The sequence below is a fragment of the Panthera leo genome, chromosome A2, assembly GCF_018350215.1.
Source record: "Panthera leo isolate Ple1 chromosome A2, P.leo_Ple1_pat1.1, whole genome shotgun sequence".
NCBI classification, from domain to species: domain Eukaryota; kingdom Metazoa; phylum Chordata; class Mammalia; order Carnivora; family Felidae; genus Panthera; species Panthera leo.
This window is the reverse complement of record NC_056680.1, coordinates 46,778,750-46,796,039: the sequence shown is the minus strand read 5'-3', so window position 1 is coordinate 46,796,039 and position 17,290 is coordinate 46,778,750. Positions and strand designations below refer to the sequence as shown.

Sequence of the window (17,290 nt, the reverse complement as noted above, 5' to 3'; positions counted from 1 at the left end):
GGAACCGGCCCATTGTCCCCCACCCCCAGTCCCTCGGGCCGGCCGGCCGGGCCCCGCGTTCGCCCGCCCAGTCGCCCGGGATTGGCCCGGCCCGGCCCGGCCTCGTGGGGCGCGGCCGGGGACTCCCTCCCGCGCCATAGGCCGGCCCAGACTTCCGCAGCGCCGTGAGGCCCCGCCCCATCTTCCTGCCCCGCCCTCTGGGCCCCGCCCCTGCCTCCGCCCCGCCCCCTGGGCGGTCGGAGCCCAGAAGGGCTGGCGTGGCGAGTAGGGGCCGCTCGGGCTACTGGCGAGGAAACTTCCAGCCAATGGGAGAGCGGCACGGCTGCACCAGCCGGACGCCGGACGGAGACGGGGCTCCCCGACCGCCCGGCTTAGGGTAGTGTGTGTCTCCCGCCTAGCTGGGCCTGGAGAAAGCCACTCCAGCTGTAGGTTTGGGATGGTGCCAGTCAAATGACCGAAGGAAGAGGAGGGAAAGGGACAGTTCCTTTCAAAAGGAGCTACTTTTGCATCGCAAGGGCAGGGTTTTTTAACTTGACCATCTGTTTACAGCGGGGGTAGGATACTACCTTGTAGCTAGAGACTGCACTAAACGGTATCCTCAATTCTATTTTTATCAGAACACCCTAATTTGTAAGAATTGCTGTGATTGTGAAACACTTATTCCCAGATCCCGTCCTAGACATAGCAAACGTCAGTGGAGGGTCTTGGGAATGTGTGTGTAACAAGTGCTCGTGTGCTGTTCTTAGCATCTGGCAATTTCAAGAAATACTGAATTAGATTATATTGCCTTTGTCTAGGAAATAGGATCTTTAAAAAAAGAAGTGAAGAATCAAGGCCGCCACTACCACCAAATTATTTTTGCCAAATCTATTTAACCACGTCCCCTCCCGCTCCTTCTATTCCCACCATCTCTCCTGTGCACCACAGTAGTGACCTAACCTTTGGGGTGTAGGATAGATTCCTGGTCAAATCACTTTACACATTCTATATCTACTTCCTATAATTAAGAGGGTTGCAAATGTCAGCTCTGAAAGGCTATGCCTTTTAGGTAAAGATTCAATAGTTGAGGGGTTTTGTTTTCTTTTGTTTGCTACATTTGTAGGTACCGGTTAAGGTTTTCCCTCAAATTTAGACCATGTGCTTGTTACACCAAAGTTTCTGAAAAGCTTAGGAAACAAAGCCTAATGAATGGCCCACGTCAGAGACTGGCTGAGCCACCAAGGGAGTGACTAAGAGAATGATAAAGTTGTCATGTGGCTCAGTCATCACATTCTCAGAGTCAGGGGACTTTTTGCAACACAGAGATGTAATGGGGACTGAGAAGGAGCACAAAGAAACATTTCATTACAACACACAAGGTAACTGGCACCTGAGATGGCCCTCTTTGTTGGCTGAGCCTTATTCCTCCAGAAGTCCTGAGAGCTAAGCCTGCCCAGGCACTAAAGAGTTATAAAGATAGCTTGAGCCATGGTCTTCTGCCTACGAAGATTCTGCTTTTACTCCTCTGTGAAAGGCAGCTGGGAACCCTGCCAGAAGTCCAATCTTAGGGTTTGACCCTGAACTTTCAGGTCTGCCTTCCCAGAACTTGCAAACTGAATGTGAATATTAAGGTATGTGTTATAGGTTTCCTTCTTAAGCTATCTCATTATAAGCAAATTTTAAAGGTTTTAAATTTGATCTTGCACCATGGTCAAGTGTAGACCACATTAATGACAGCTCTTGTCCTCACATTTGGAAATAAGCTCTAGTTAAAAACAAAAACAAATTTCTCTTCATAACCAGAGAAAACCATCCAACTTCTAAAAGATGTTTTTGATGGTAAAACAGACAATAGCTGCCAGTCATATATGTCTTATAGTTTTCAGAATCCTTTCCTATATTCTCCCTTAATCTTCACAGAAAGCGTTGTTAGGCCCATTCCACAAGCCAAAGGGGAAGAAATCAGGTCGGAAGGCTCAAGTTCTCTGAGCTACTTACTGTAGGCAGAAAACAAGCTACTGCCCAGGTCTCCCTCCTGAACTTTAGTGAAATTTAACCCAAACTAGCTGGCCCTCAAAGCAAATGAAGACTGGTTTTTCTACTCTTCCCAAGATACCACAGAGGCAACAATGTTAACATTAGCTTCCTGCAAGGCACAGTCCAAGATTTAGGGGCCAGATTCGGAAACTGTTTCATCTCGAATTAAACGGAACCAAAAGACAACAGAAGATCTTGTGCTAGCCTTTCAGATTAGCCTAGGATTCCCCTCAAGGTAAATGTGGCTGATAAGATTGGGACAACATCCCTATCTAATCAGAAAACCTCCATCTTAAAAAGCAACTCTTCAAGAAACTGTTTTCTGCACAATCTTACAAAAGCATTAGGGGGCTGATTCAAAAAATGAAACATACTATGGTAAAAATGCCTTTACTCTGGGGGACGTAGAAGAGGTGATAGCTAAGAACCCAGACCCAAGTCTGATTGCCAGATGTCCAAATCGTAGCTCTGGCTTCTGAGTGACCTTGGAAAGTTACTTAACTTTTCTGGAGCTGGTTTTCTCATCTGTAAAATGAGGGTAATAAGAACCAGTACTCGAGGTACCTGAGTGGCTCAGTCGGTTAAGTGTCTGACTTTAGCTCAGGTCACGATCCCACGGTTCCTGAGTTTGAGCCCTGCATTGGGCTCTGTGCTGACAGCTCAGAGCCTGGAGCCTGCTTACCATCCTAAGTCTCCCCCTCTCTCTCTCTGCCCCTCCTCCACTCGCACTCTGTCTCCCCCCCCCCCCCCCCCCGCCCCCACGAAATAAACATTAAAAAAAAAAAGGAACCAGTACTCAAGGGCATCTGGGTGGCTCAGCCAGTTAAGGGTCCAACTCAATCTCAGCTCAGGGGTGGATCTCAGGGTCATGATTTCAAGCCCCACATTGGGTACCAAACTGGGCCTGAAGCCTACTTACAAAAAAAAAAAAAAAAAAAGAAAACAAAACATATGAGCATATGGCAGTTGTGAGAATTCAATTGCATATGGCAGTTGTGAGAATTCAATTACTGAATGTATATAATGTACCTACAACAGTACTTTTAGTAAGCCCTATTTTTACTACTCTGAACTGACCAGCATCTAGTAAAAGCACCTAGTATTTTTGAACCTGAGGTCTGTTGGATGAATAAGCCCCTCCTATTTTCAAAGCACTGTTTTAGGAGAAAAATATATCTAAGGAAACCTAATGTAAGCTAGGACAGGACTAAAACTCACCACAGTCCAAGAACGCCTGAAAGACATTTGAATCCTCACATCTAATTCGAGTTCTATTTAACTCAACCTGTTCTAGCTTCTATACTCACAGTCAAATCTCTGTGATGTGGAGTTACATCCCACAAGGTGATACAAATTCAATCTCCTCTTAACTCTGATAGTTGAAGGAGATGACCTAGAAGGTGTATGTTGGTGCTTTTAAAGATATCCTGCATTGTAAATAAATAGGCAGATATTCCAGTTTTCAGAATCAATCTTGTGAGTCTGAGTCAATCAGTGCACTAGGTTCCTAAAACTGTGAAGCTAGAAAATAGGTCTGGCCCCATAACAACCTCAAAAGGTACAAGGATACTCCCAGAGATTCCTATGTTAAATATCAGGGTTAAAATAGTCTATTAAAAGGAGGATTTTTCTACTCTAAGAAATTATAAATGATTTAGTACCCAAAACAGTAATATAAAAAAGAAACAAGTGATGTAATTATAACTTTTAAAACTCAGCGTTGCTTCTTTCTGAAGCAGTATCTACTTGCTTTGTAAAAGGTGGAGTAGGGGTAGGGGGAGACTTAAGCAAAAACAGGGAGATTACCTATTATCCCATCAACTTGGTGATCCAACTCCAGAATTAAGGTAATATTGTTTCCTCAGCTGGGTAAGAAAAGCTAAATTTCTCATATTCAAAACTGTATAGTATATAATTATCGTTCCCACCTATTTAATGGGCAGAAATCCAGAAGTTTGTCAACACACTCTGCTGACTGACAAGACTCGGGGGACAGGAACTAGAACTAAAAAGTGGCCCATCCCCTATAAAGGGCAGATTGACAACTCCTGGCATAAAGACAAATGCATTTACCCTCTGACCCAGTCATGGTTATGTGAATTACTGCAAACGTCCACGATTCACTGCAGTACTGGTTACATAAGCAAAATGTTATAAACAGCCCAAATGTCTATCAACAGGGGACCATTAGGTAAACTGGAATCTGTAACAGTGAAAACCACATACACAATGAAATGGGAACCATGGTGCTGTGAAGGAGAATTGGGACCTCTCTCTATATTGATACAGAAAGATCGCCAGGAAAGTGTAAGTGGAAAAAAGCCATGTTCAAATCAGTATGCCACCTTCAATGTAAGAAAGGGATTTAAATAAATAATAAAAAAAAGCATACATATTTCTACTTGCTTTTATTTTGTATAAGGAAAACACTAGGAAAATAAATATGAAAGTGATATAAGGGGCACCTGGGTGGCTCAGTCGGTTAAGTGTCTGACTTCGGCTTGGGTCATGATCTCGCGGTTTGTGGGTTCCAGCCCTGCCTTGGGCTCTGTGCTGACAGCTCGGAGCCTTGAGCCTGCTTCAGATTCTGTGTCTCCGTCTCTCTTCCCCTTACCTGTTCGCACTCTGTCTCTATCTCAAAATAAACAAACATTAAAAAAAAATTTTTTTTTAAAAAAAGTGATTTAAGGATTACCTGTAAATCCAGAGTGGTGGTCGAAGGGTAGTTGGTTACACAGTCATGGATGGAACCAAAAGTTCATCTTTTTTTTAGGTATTTTCAATTGTTAAGTCATGTAACTCACCTATTAAAAATCATTTAAGAGGGGCGCCTGGGTGGCGCAGTCGGTTAAGCGTCCGACTTCAGCCAGGTCACGATCTCGCGGTCCGTGAGTTCGAGCCCCGCGTCAGGCTCTGGGCTGATGGCTCGGAGCCTGGAGCCTGTTTCCGATTCTGTGTCTCCCTCTCTCTCTGCCCCTCCCCCGTTCATGCTCTGTCTCTCTCTGTCCCAAAAATAAATAAAAAACGTTGGGAAAAAAAAAATTTAAAAAAAAAAAATCATTTAAGAAAATTATAAAGCGGACCTAGGAAGTGGTAAGCTTCCTTTCCGCACCTGTTCTAACTACTAAATCACTAAATCCAATGCAGTGATTATCCATCAAGAACTAATGTTCACCATCCATGTGCCATGCCCCACACTTTAGGTAACTGATGTTTACAGAGAAAGTGGAAATCATAAAAATTCTTAACCTTCTTTTAAGAGTGAGGAGAGCTTGTGCTTTCCATCAGTTAGTGGTATGATAAATGTGAACAATTTCTTTTTCCTTACAAAATGATACAAATAGAAAAAGGAGTTACCTAATTCATATACTGGGCAGCAGCAGATACAAATGATGCACTTTTAATATGTAGAAAGAAGACACACATTGTGTGATATAGATTGTACAAAACTGAGGGTAGGCCAAAGCTGTAGATTATCTAAAAGCTGGTTGAAGGAGACACCATAACGGGCAATCTATTAATGTTCCACCTCCTATATTCAAAAGGGAATACGCTCGCTTTGTTGTTTTTTTTCCCCTCTCACTGCTTTGAAAAGAAGCATTTTCTTAACTGTTCCAGTTTTCCCCAAGCTCCAAATAAATTCTAGCAGAACCCAGCAACACAGCAGTTATAAAGTGTTAAACATTAGCTCTAAAAGTTTGCCCCCGAGTTGGTAGTAGATATGTATTTTTCCACACTGTATACCAGAATAAACATTTTTCTGCAGTCTGGGAGAAAAGCTTTAAAATTTTTAAATGGCTTTCAAAATATAAGCCCCTATGTTTTACAGCATTTCCTTCAAACAAAATCTAAGTTACTGTATCATTCTATAAAATGTCTGTGATCTCTAGCCCTTAAATGTGTTAAAGTGATAAAATGTAAATATTTGTGCTTTTGGATTATTTGCAAGCTGAATAACATGCAAAGTTAACATATTCACTAGGACGAATGGGCCTTTTCATCTTTCTTCTGTTTTACCACCATCCACTTCTCTTGGCTGTAGAACCATAGTCTGTTAGGAGAAATTATATTAGAAATCTTCCACATTTCATTTTATAGATGGGAAAACTACAGAGCCAGAAGGGATTCAGCAACTCATCACACAATCAGTTAATAAAAACAAAAGAACCCATATTCTCAAATGCCAATCCAGCACTCGTGACAGAGTCAAACTGTATTAGCATTTTCAACTGACAAATTATTTCCCTGCCTCATCCCTTGACCTGCAAGCCCCCATAAAATGAAGTTAAAGTAGATTTCCCACTCTGATTCCTGCTAGGAAATCTGCATCACCTAAGTTACCAGCTGCCTTGCATACCAGCTGCCTTGCGGTTTTAAAACAGAATTACCTTACTGAAGAAAGAGCTTGTTAATGAAATGAAATAATGAATGACTACTGCCGTTGCTTAAAGAACTTCCCATTGCCATCTATCATGTCAATGACTTGCTTCTGTTTCCCTAAGAACATTCAAGAGGCAGCAATTACAAAAGCGCCCATTTTTATTAATAGCTGAGTTTTAAACAGAAATTGTGTGGAGGCTATTTACTAATCAACAGGAAACACCTGCAGTGGCCCCCACATTTGTAGATGTGCAAGCTGAAGGGAAGTTGGTAAGGCTAGTGTTTGCTTTACGGTCTTCCTTTTCAAGTATGTTCACAGGCATGCACGTTGTTGAGGGCACATTTAAAGTTTTTTAAGAGAAAAAAACATCTTGAATACTAAACATGCTGGTTTCCCCACAATGGAATTTTTAAAGTATTTGGCCAATTGGATGTTACATTATAATGCTGACTATGGTAAATTCAGACTTCCACTCCAGTTTTCAATCTGCCAGACCCTGAGAGGTTGGAATTACCAAATCAACAGGATTTCAGTGTAACTGGATCTTGTATGGATAGAATTACACAAGGCAATTAATTCCTCAGTCAAAACAATGAATACTAAAGTAGCCACAGCCCAATACATCCAATTTACTTGACGGAATCAAAGGGACAGATTTTTATAAGTCTCAATTTTTGAAAGCAGGTATCAACTTGAAAATCAAGGATACAGGAAGCTAAACTTATATCCTCCCTGCACCCCTACCCACTGGCCCCAGGGACACACACACTCCTTCAGAAATCACTTTGGTAGGAGGGTGGTGAGAAGAGGGCAGGTGAACAGCCTAACTCAATCTCTCCACCAATCCCCTACAAAAACTGAATCTGGATATCCTCGAAATTTCTGTCCTAGAAATGCTGAATCACACCCAATTGGCCAACATGGTTTGACTATCCAGAACAACAGTATGGATATAGGAGGAAAAGCCAGGCTGAACTTTTCTTGAGTAAAACTACATAAAAAATCCCATCTTTGCAGTAACTTTGAGGAGATAAATGTTCACTTTTATAGTGCAAAAGATAACACACAGGAAAGGAGACCAAATGGCTTTACTTTAAACATGTGCCTTTAAGGGAAAACCATAACGTTTGATATTTAAAATCTTTTCATTCTGGAACTCTAGTCAGTAAGTAGGCATGCCTTGCAACTTCAATTTATTAATAAAGTTTCATTATGATTTTTAAAAAGAATAGATCATAAAATGCTTAACTAGCTCTTGCCACTTGTGAAAGTCTTAAATTTGGTGTATCATGACAGTTTACAGCTAACAGCATCTCCTCCACCCTGCCTCCCCCCGCCAAATCCTAGTATCAATTCTGTGGATATTGTAAAAGTTTATTTCTATGTTAACTAGCCCACAGACCCAGTTCTTTGAGAAATGAGCTGATTTATTTCCAGCACATTGTCTGTGGACCCTGCTCACGATAACTTTCTTTCTGTCCCCTTCCAAAAACGTCAGCACCTTCCATCAGGATGCACATTTTCAGTTAAAATGGTCAATACAACCCTCAAAATGCAAGTTTATTGAATAAAGCTGAGAAGAGCAGTAAACAGACAAAAAAATGCATCACCTAAATTAAAAAATTCACGTATTTACAAAGTTCAGTAACTGTTAAGTTTTCACATGCAGAAGTTAATGCACAGGAAAATGTTGGTAGTAGAGTTTGGATGTCTTGAAATGCTGAAAGCAATGAACAGACACACAAACACATTTAAGGTTTAGCTATAGGTCAAATAACAAACCTATGCGATCCCCACAGAGTCACACTTTCTAGTTCCAATTCCTCCTTTTAGGCACAAGCAAATTGCCACATTCTCTGTAATGGTTCACAGTGACCATTAATGGTGTTGAGCTACAGTAGCAAGTTTAAATTTCCCTTCATTTACAGAACCATCCATCCCATCAGGGAAGTATGCAACATGCTTCAAAGAATAGGAACAGAATTTTAAAAGCTGAGATTCTACTCATAAAAATGCGAATGGAGGAAAACAAGGAGTATCTGTGCAACACAGTGCAGTATTTTGTACAGAATATTGTTAAGGCCATGGCAGTCTATAAATTAAAACTGGTATTCATTAAAAGAACTCACTGTTGACTGCACTTCTGAGTGCTCAACATGTCTGGAAATGCACTGTCTACATGAGTGCTGCTTAACAAAAGAAACAAAATCACACACAGTGTGAGGCAACACATAAGCGGGTGTACCATAGAGTTTTATCTACTACAGTGGTTTATGTGAATAACAATTTACAAGTGAACCAGTAGTAATATGTCCCTTTGTGTATATGGACATCACTAAACTATGAAACATGTTCGTTTTAAGTTTGTATACATCTCCGTATCATAGAAGCAAACAATCCACAGCATCAGCTCCTCAGTTCCCCGGGTGATTATTAAACAACCTGTAGACGTTGCGCATGATTACATTAGATAGAGCAGGCAGGTCTAGAGTTGTCACAATAATCGAGATGTCTAATGGCACCAGACAAAAGAGTGCCAAACCTTACATCAATAAGAGAGAAAAATAAGAATTTTTATTTCTAAGTATCTATTGTGCTGAAAGTCTATGACTGGATATAAAAAGTCGAGAGTTAGAGTGTCATGCAGCAGCACTGATTTAATGACTGGAGAAAGAAAGAACAAACAGGTGTTTGAACAAAGTCTGACATTCTTAGCACATTTTATTATATTGGCTGGAATGCTCTAAATTCATGAAAGCTTTTGAGAAAATCCTCGATTCCCAACCCTTTAAAAAAGTGTGTTGAACCCAGAAAAAAAAAAAAAAAAAGAAGAAGAAAAAATAGAGAAGTAATGATCTGGACAGATACACAACAGCATGCCTCAGTTCCTCCCATATTCCCAACTGCTATCTGGCGATGAAGAGTTCTCAGAAAGCAGAATGTTTTTTAAACTCATATACGATCTCACCAGTGTAAAGAACCAATTAACAACACTGATCTGGTGCCTTCGCTCACTCTTTGCAGACCATTTTTTAAATTCCTAAGGTGTAATTATACATTTCACATGCATTTGTGAGACAGGTAAACATTATGTTTTTATCCCACATGAGTCAGGCTAAAGGTTTTCTAAATACTGTGTGTGGCACTAGAAACTTCATGCTGTATCAAGTCAGTATCAGTATTAAGCTAATGGACTCTATAACGAAATATCATAGACATTTACTGAAAACCAATATAAAAATCTGGCCCAGAAAGACCAGAACATATATATGCAATTGTCTTGATTTAAGATGGTCACATGTGTTTGGGGTTTTTTGTTTTTTGTTTTTTGTTTTTTTTTTTTTTAAAAAAAAGCTCTACACACTGTTTAAGACAAGTATGTATAAGAAGCTTTTTTTGTGTGTGCTGACTTTATCATGACAACTCTAGCTGATTCTTTATGAAGGATTAGGGATACACATCTTCAGCAGTGCACATGAGAAATAAACTCTGAAAAAGGCAATTTCTTGGGTTTAGGAAGGACCGTATTCTGGGAAGTACTTCAGAGGAACGGACAATAATTCTAGGATTATAGCCAGGAAGGACTGGATGACTTCAGGAGATGCTTCAGCTTCTTCTAGACTTTGAATGTTGAATAAGCCACTGAAGTGTGATATCTAAAGATGGAGGGAAAAAAATTGAAGGCATTAAGATATCAAAGTTAAGAAACTACTAAACATGAGAGATAATATTTAAAATGCAGCTAATTCAAAATACATGCTGGCGCTGCCCTCTTCTGCTTTTCTGCATCTATACTACTATTCTCCATTACCAAAACGTCAAGAGGGCAGTCTAAGGAATTATGAGAGACTCATGAGGTCTGTGTGCTCAGGACAGCTTGTGCCATCTTTTTATTCACTCAAAAATTTACTAACTGCCTTAAGACAAGGTACTATTACATGAAGTGCCAGGAATGCAAAGATATGGGAGAAACCCTCTTTGCCCTCAGGGAGTTTTTAGTGTCAAAGCTGGAAAACAGAGAAGAAATCATTTGGGGTTGGGAGGAGGGTTGCCCGGCAGAATTCCAGGCAAAGGAAACAACAAAAGCAAAAGAATAAACAAAGACATGAACACTGTGGAGATCTGGATGGGTTATATTTGATAAGATGTGGATGAAGCACAGGGATGGGGGAAGGGGCTGCCACTCGTTGCTAAGGCTACAGCAGGGGTTCTCACTTCACCTTCTGGACATTTTGGACTGGGTAATTCTATGCTGGGATGGGAAGAGGGCCTTTCTTGTGCATGGTAGACCATTTTGCAGTATCCATGACCTCTACCACTAGATGCCATTATCACTCCCCCTCCACACTCATAGTTGTGACAGCCAATAATGTCTTCAGATATTGCCAAATGTCCCCTGGGAGCAAAAATGTCCTCAACAAAGAACCACAGACAAGAGGGAGCCAGATATCCTTGTATCTCACTCTAAGGTGCTGCTAAGTTTGGGTTTTATTCTCAAGTCAACTAGAAGTTATTGCAGAATTTTAAGCAGAGAACATATATTACTTTATTTTAGCATGCTCAACAATGGCAACAGAGAACAACTTGGAAAGCTGCTAATACAGACGCCAAATACCACAGCAGGAATATGAAGTGGAGGAAGGCCTGAAGCAAACAAGTGCTATAGGGATAGAAGAAGGAAATGCAGAATTGACTAACATACAGAATAGAACAGACTGCCTATATGTAGTGGGTGAGAAAGAACATTCTGACTTCAATGAGTTGTGTATGTCATGGAGCTGCTGACAAACACAGTGGCTAAAGAAAGAACAGACTTGAGAATTAAAAGATTAAGAATTTAGCTGTAGGGGCGTCCAGGTGGCTCAGTCGGTTAAGCGTCTGACTCTTGATTTTGGCTCAGGTCGTGATCTCATGGTTCATGAGATTGAGCCCCACATCAGGCTCTGCACTGACAGTACAGAGCCTGCTTGGGATTCTCTCTCCCTCTCTCTCTGCCTGTCCCCTCACTTGTGCTCTCTCAAAATAAATGAACATTAAAAAAAAAAAAAAAAAAGAATTAAGCTATAAAGCACATCAGGTTTGAGATGTAAGAAGATAACAGGCATGGAGATGTCCAGCAGGTAGTTTTAGCTCTATGGATCTCAGAAAGGGATGCAGACTGGTAAGCTACCATAATAGAGGTGGCAGGTGAAGCTATAGTAGCTGAAATTAGCTAAGAAAAGCACTTTGAGTGACAAGAGAAAGCAGCTAAGTCAAACACTGAGTCACTGTCATTGAGTTCTTTAAAATGTGTCACCCCTATGTGAGCATCAATCAAAAGGAGCATTCGATTCTCCAAGCCTGAGAGCTGAGTGCAAATTCAGTTTCCCAGCTAATGTGTGTTACAGAAACTGTACTCCACATACATATAAAGAATAGCCTAGAGCTGAGATCTGAACAAACATGATCTGCTCAGAGTTGTGAAAACAATGATTTAACCTGATTGCTGAACCAGACTGTACGCTTTCAAAGGGGGACAGCAGTATGCAGTAAGAGCAAAGCCATGTTCATTAGAACTGAATGGAAAGAAAGGTAAAACTGAAAGTGAAATGCCTAGTTTTAAATATTTAAGATATTCACTTAAAAAAATTAAAACTTGTGGACACTGGACAGAAGTCATATCCTAAAGACAGATGGATCCTTAAGACTAGATAAAAAGGCAGAAAAGAAATAAGATACTCAGAAAAAGAAGTCATCTTCCATAACAAAAAGGGCCACAAACATGAGTCATCTTTGCAAAGATCATGTTCCCAGAAGTAATCTGTTCTATGTGTGGTCTGAGGATACCTTACTCAAGTATTTCATATGCCACATTAGGAAGCTGGAAGGAGAATATACAATCCATGTGCACTGAGATACCTTTGGAACAATTTAGTAAATTCATGAATTTGGTTCTAAAATGTTGTAAAAGCTGAAATTAAGGAGGATGTTCTGACTTGATTATCCAAGAAGTCTAATCTAATTCGCTATTAGCTGCATTTCTTGCTCCAAATTCTGATTTACAAACTGCTTATTTGAATCTAGGTAGAGTGGATCCATGTCCTAGGGCTTGATAATACAAAGTGAAGCAGGAGTTCTACAATCACACACTGGTGTCTCTGGAGCTCTATGACAGACTAGGAAGATCAGCCTCAAATAGCAAAAGTTCTTTCTCATCAGCTCTCCAGCATTTCCTTCCTAAATGAGCTCCCAAGATTTTTTCAAGAAACTATCTGGCTAGTTTGTTAAGGTAATAAAATAAAGGGTTTTTTTTCTCCTTTCAATAACTTCTTTTTCCTATTTTATGAAATACTAGAGAGTATTCAAAGTGGTAAAATGGATTTACAGAATAGCACAATGCCCTAAAAATTACGGTTAGTATAGAACAGTGTTTTTCAGCCTTGCCACTACTGCTGACATTTTAGGCTGGTCGATTCTTAGCCGTGGAGACTGTAGCATGTTTAGAATATCTCTGGTCTCTACCCACTATGTGCCAGCATCACACTCCTCATTATGACAACCAAGTGTCTCTGGACGTTGTCAAACATCTCCTGGGGAAAAAAAATCCTTTGATGAGAACACTGTTGTATAAGTAAATACTCTCATAGCGTCACAACTTAAAATTTAACAAGAATTCCTCCTAACACGAGGGGGGATTTTTTTTTAATAAACTATGTAACCCTAAGTGTTTGAAGAGTCTGAAAATTATCTGAATGCTCACAATATAACAAATCACTTATTCTACCCATTTAATAGAGGAGAGTTTGTGTCCATCACCAACTTATTAGGCTCACACTGCTTTTAGGTGCTCTTTAAAGGAAGCTCAGGGAGGCCTGGCTGGCTCAGTCAGTGGAATATAGGACTCTTGATCCTGGGGTTGTTAAGTTCAAGCCCCATGTTGGGTGCAGAGATTATTTAAAAATAAAATCTTGGGGTGCCTGGGTGGTTTAGTCAGTAAAGCGTCCGACTTCAGCTGGGGCCATGATCTCACGGTTTGTGGGTTCAAGCCCTGCATCCGTGCTCTGTGCTGACAGCTCAAAGCCTGGAGCCTGTTTCGGATTCTTTGTTTCCCTCTCTCTCTGCCCCTCCCCTGCTTGCACTGTCTGTCTCTCTCTCTCTCAAAAATAAATAAACATTTAAAAATAGTATTAATAAAAATAAAATCTTTATGGGGCACCTAGATGGTTTAGTAGGTTAAGCATCTGATTCTTGATTTCAGTTCAGGTCATGAACGCATGGTTCTCGAGACTCAGCCTAGGGTCAGGCTCTGTGCTGACAGCGCAGACCTGCTTGGGATTCTCTCTCTCCTTCTCTCTCTGCCCCTCTCCCACTCATGTACACATGCTGTCTCTCGGTCTCAAATAAACTCAAAAAAAAAAAAAAAAAAAAAAAGAAAGAAAACCCTCAAAATAAAAAGTAAAATAAGATAAAATAAAATAAAAGAGAAAGAAAGCCCGAATTAGCCAGAAAACTATCAACAATTTGAGCTCATCAGAGCATGTTTGAGAAGGTATGGGGAAAAACTTGATAGACTAGAAATGACTTGGGAAAAAAGTTAACTATGGTAAGAACCAGTACAAAATGAACAAGGCTAAAGGAAAAAAAATCTCAGAATACCTTTTAAACACACTTTTTTGGCACTATTTACAAGTGCCAATACAAGTTTTCGGTGTTTTTTTTTTTTTTTTTTCTTTTTTAATTGGAGGTGTGACTATGGTAAAATGGTCAGAGAGAGATAATGTTTTTGGCTTTGAATATGGAGGAAGGAGCCATGAGCCAAGAAAGCAGGCAGGATCTAAAAGGTGAAAACAAGGCAAGAAAATGGAGTCTCTCCTAGAGTCTCCAGAAAGAGCACAACCTGTCATTTTAGTCCTTGATTTCTAGCTCAGTGAGAACCATGAGAGGATGCTAATTGACAGCAGCAATAGAAAACTAATACCCCCATGTGACATCCACCATATGTCAAATGTTGTAATGCATTGTCACATTCCCTCTCACAAGAGAGTTTTGAAATTGCTGCCATTATCACCATTTTATAGATGAGTGAAAACTGGAGATCAGGGAGGTTAAGAGCTTTGTCCAAGGCCTGTCAGAAAGTAACTTAGGACCAAGTGTTCTGGCCTGAGGCTGCGTGACTCCAAAGCACACGCTGTCCGTAGCCTACTATGCAGCAATGATGGATAGCCTCATTTTTCTGTACTGACCCACACAGTGATCTTTTTCATCAGTGACCACCAAAACTCAGAAAAGTGAAGGTGCCACAAAAATCCCTAGGCTCCTACCCAGCCGCTTCAAGATGCATGCATTGAACTCTCCTTTCATACTTTGGTTGAGCCGGTCATGTCCAGACAAGAACCATGTGACTTAGCATGAGTAGCTTTTTTCATGAAGATTATACTTTACCACTGAGTATATTTTATTGCATTGTTAGAGGTCTTTTCACTCAAGCAAGCAACTAACAGGTTGGAATAGTAATTTATCTTGTCAAACTCTTCCAGTCCTCTTTCCTTTTTACCTTTGACTCTTTTTACCCATTCCAATATACTTTTATTACATAATCTCTCATAAATTAGTTAAGAAACTAAAGTCCAACCAGATATACGTATTCTTTAAGGACACTGTACTAGATTGAAGAGAGTCCCTAAAAATTCACACCTACCAGAACTTTAGAATTTATTTGGAAATAGTCTTTGCAGATGTAAGATGAGATCATACTAGATTAAGGTAGGCCCTAATCCAATGATATATGTCTTTATAAGAAAAGAAAATACACACAGAGACACACACAGAGGAGAAGGCTGTGTGAGGCCAGAGACAGAAGCTGGAGTTATGCCATCTCCAAGTCAAAGACTGCAGGCAATCACAAACTAAGAAAAGGCAAGGAAGGATACTCCCCAGCAGCCTTCAGGGCCCTGTGACACCTTGAGTTTGGATGCTCAAGTTGTGGTAATTTGCTATGGCAATTCTAGAAAATTTATACAGACACTTAATAGATAAAGGGTACTTTTGGCTTATATCTCCAATAGAGTACTGACATATTGCAGTAATATACTGGTTCAATAAATGAACAATTGTTTCAGTGCCTATAGACCAAATAACAGACCAATTTTTGTGAAGTCTTATTTCAAAAACATCATTGTTAAAAAGCACAGCTGGATACTAGCTCGACCAAAATTAATACAATAAATTGATATCACATAATGTTTAACTTCATGTCTATTTCACTTCTTTAAATAGCATAGAGCACATTCAGGATGTGTATTTGCTGTCAAAATATATAATGTCTATTATTTTTCCTGAGGCAAAAACAACAGTACTCTAAAAGGGAAGTCAATTAAACAGAAATGGGGAAAATAAACACTAGAAACCATTAAGACACCTTTCCAGTAATACCCATTTCTTCAACAGTCATTTCTTACCTATATTATCCTTTTCTTTGCAAGAAATTGAATAGCAGCAAATTTCTCTATCCTGAATAGCAGACAGGTTCCTATAAGAAGCAGAATTAAGAGAATAAGTCAGTGCCTAAAACAACCATCATACTTATCACCCTTTGTTCCATTTCCTGGTCTTTTTATACTGAAGAAATTATTTTACCACTACTGAAATTTTAGAAATTCACTTCTCTGGTGGGCCAAATTTACCATGTTCACCTAAAAACATAGCAATAAGCATTACTAAATAACGGCGCCTGGCTGGCTCAGTCAGAAGAGCATGCGACTCTTGATCCTGGGGTTGTGAGTTCGAGCCTCATGTTGGGTGTAGAGATTACTTTAAAATAAAATCCTTAAGGGGCGCCTGGGTAGCTCAGTCAGTTGAGCGCCCCACTCTTGATCTCAGCTCAGGTCATGATTCTAGAGTCATGGGATCGAGCCCCATGACGGGCTCTGTGCTGAGTGTGGAGCCTGCTTAGAATTCTCTCTCTCTATCCTCTCTGCCCCTTCCCCCGTCTCACGTGCTCTCTAAAAATAAAAATTAAAAATTAAATAATAATATAATGATGCTAAACAAAGTAGTGGGCAAAAAAAGTGTAAGTGAGAACCAAACTTTTTTAAAAACACCATCATTCTTTCTTAAGACATACATTTTTTCAATTAGCTGTTTTTCGTCCAAGGCATTCGGAAGATCTCTCTTGTTTCCGAGTACTAGTACCTTTAAAAAGGAAAGATATTAACAATAAACTTTTATGTAAGAAAAGGTCACAGAAGCATATGATAGTCATATCTGTGGACATGAAAACTGGAATGGTACCACATGCGATACTATTAAGGCATATTTGTGTTAAGTGGTAGCCTATCTCATTCACTCTGTCATTCAAATTAGCATCCATTTTAACTTCTCCCACACAGATGCCCTTAATCCAACATGTGGCTGCCAAATTCTATTTAAAATATTCTAAGTCTTGGGGCACCTGGCTGGCTCAGTTGGTTAAGCATCCAACTTCAGCTCAGGTTGTGATCTTGCAGTTCGGGGGTTTGAGCCCCACATCAGGCTCTTTGCTGCCAGTGAGGTGTCCCTCTCTCTCTCTGCCCCTCTTCAACTGGTACTCTCACTCTCTCAAAAATAAGAAATAAACATTTAAAATATTTTAAGTCTAGGGGCACCCGGATGGTTCAGTTGGTTAAGCATCCAACTTCAGCTCAGGTCATGATCTCATGGTTCCTGAGTTCAAGCCCCACATCGGGCTCTCTGCTGTCAGCCTGTCAGCACAGAGCTCACTTCAGATCCTCTGTCCCCCTCTCTCTGCTCCTCCCCCACTTGCACTCTCTGAAAAACAAATAATATTTTAAAAAATAAAAATAAAATAAAATATTCTAAGACTAGGGACACTTGGGCAGCTCGGTTGGTTGAGTGTCCTGCTCTTGATTTCAGCTC

At 40.2% G+C, this 17,290-nt stretch overlaps 1 protein-coding gene across 2 annotated transcripts in view; it reads right to left on the bottom strand.

Moving 5' to 3' along the window:
* Positions 1-7,939: 7,939 nt before the first annotated feature.
* ARL8B (ADP ribosylation factor like GTPase 8B) overlaps positions 7,940-17,290 on the bottom strand; it is a 49,030-nt gene continuing 39,679 nt past the window's right edge. For both annotated transcript variants that reach the window (XM_042930023.1, XM_042930024.1), the window contains exons 5-7: positions 16,500-16,567; positions 15,835-15,905; positions 7,940-10,053 (exon numbers count right to left, since the gene is read on the bottom strand). In XM_042930023.1, the coding sequence (XP_042785957.1) occupies positions 10,004-10,053; positions 15,835-15,905; positions 16,500-16,567 (189 nt within the window). In that variant the 3' untranslated portion in view covers positions 7,940-10,003. The remainder of the gene's footprint in view (positions 10,054-15,834; positions 15,906-16,499; positions 16,568-17,290) is intronic.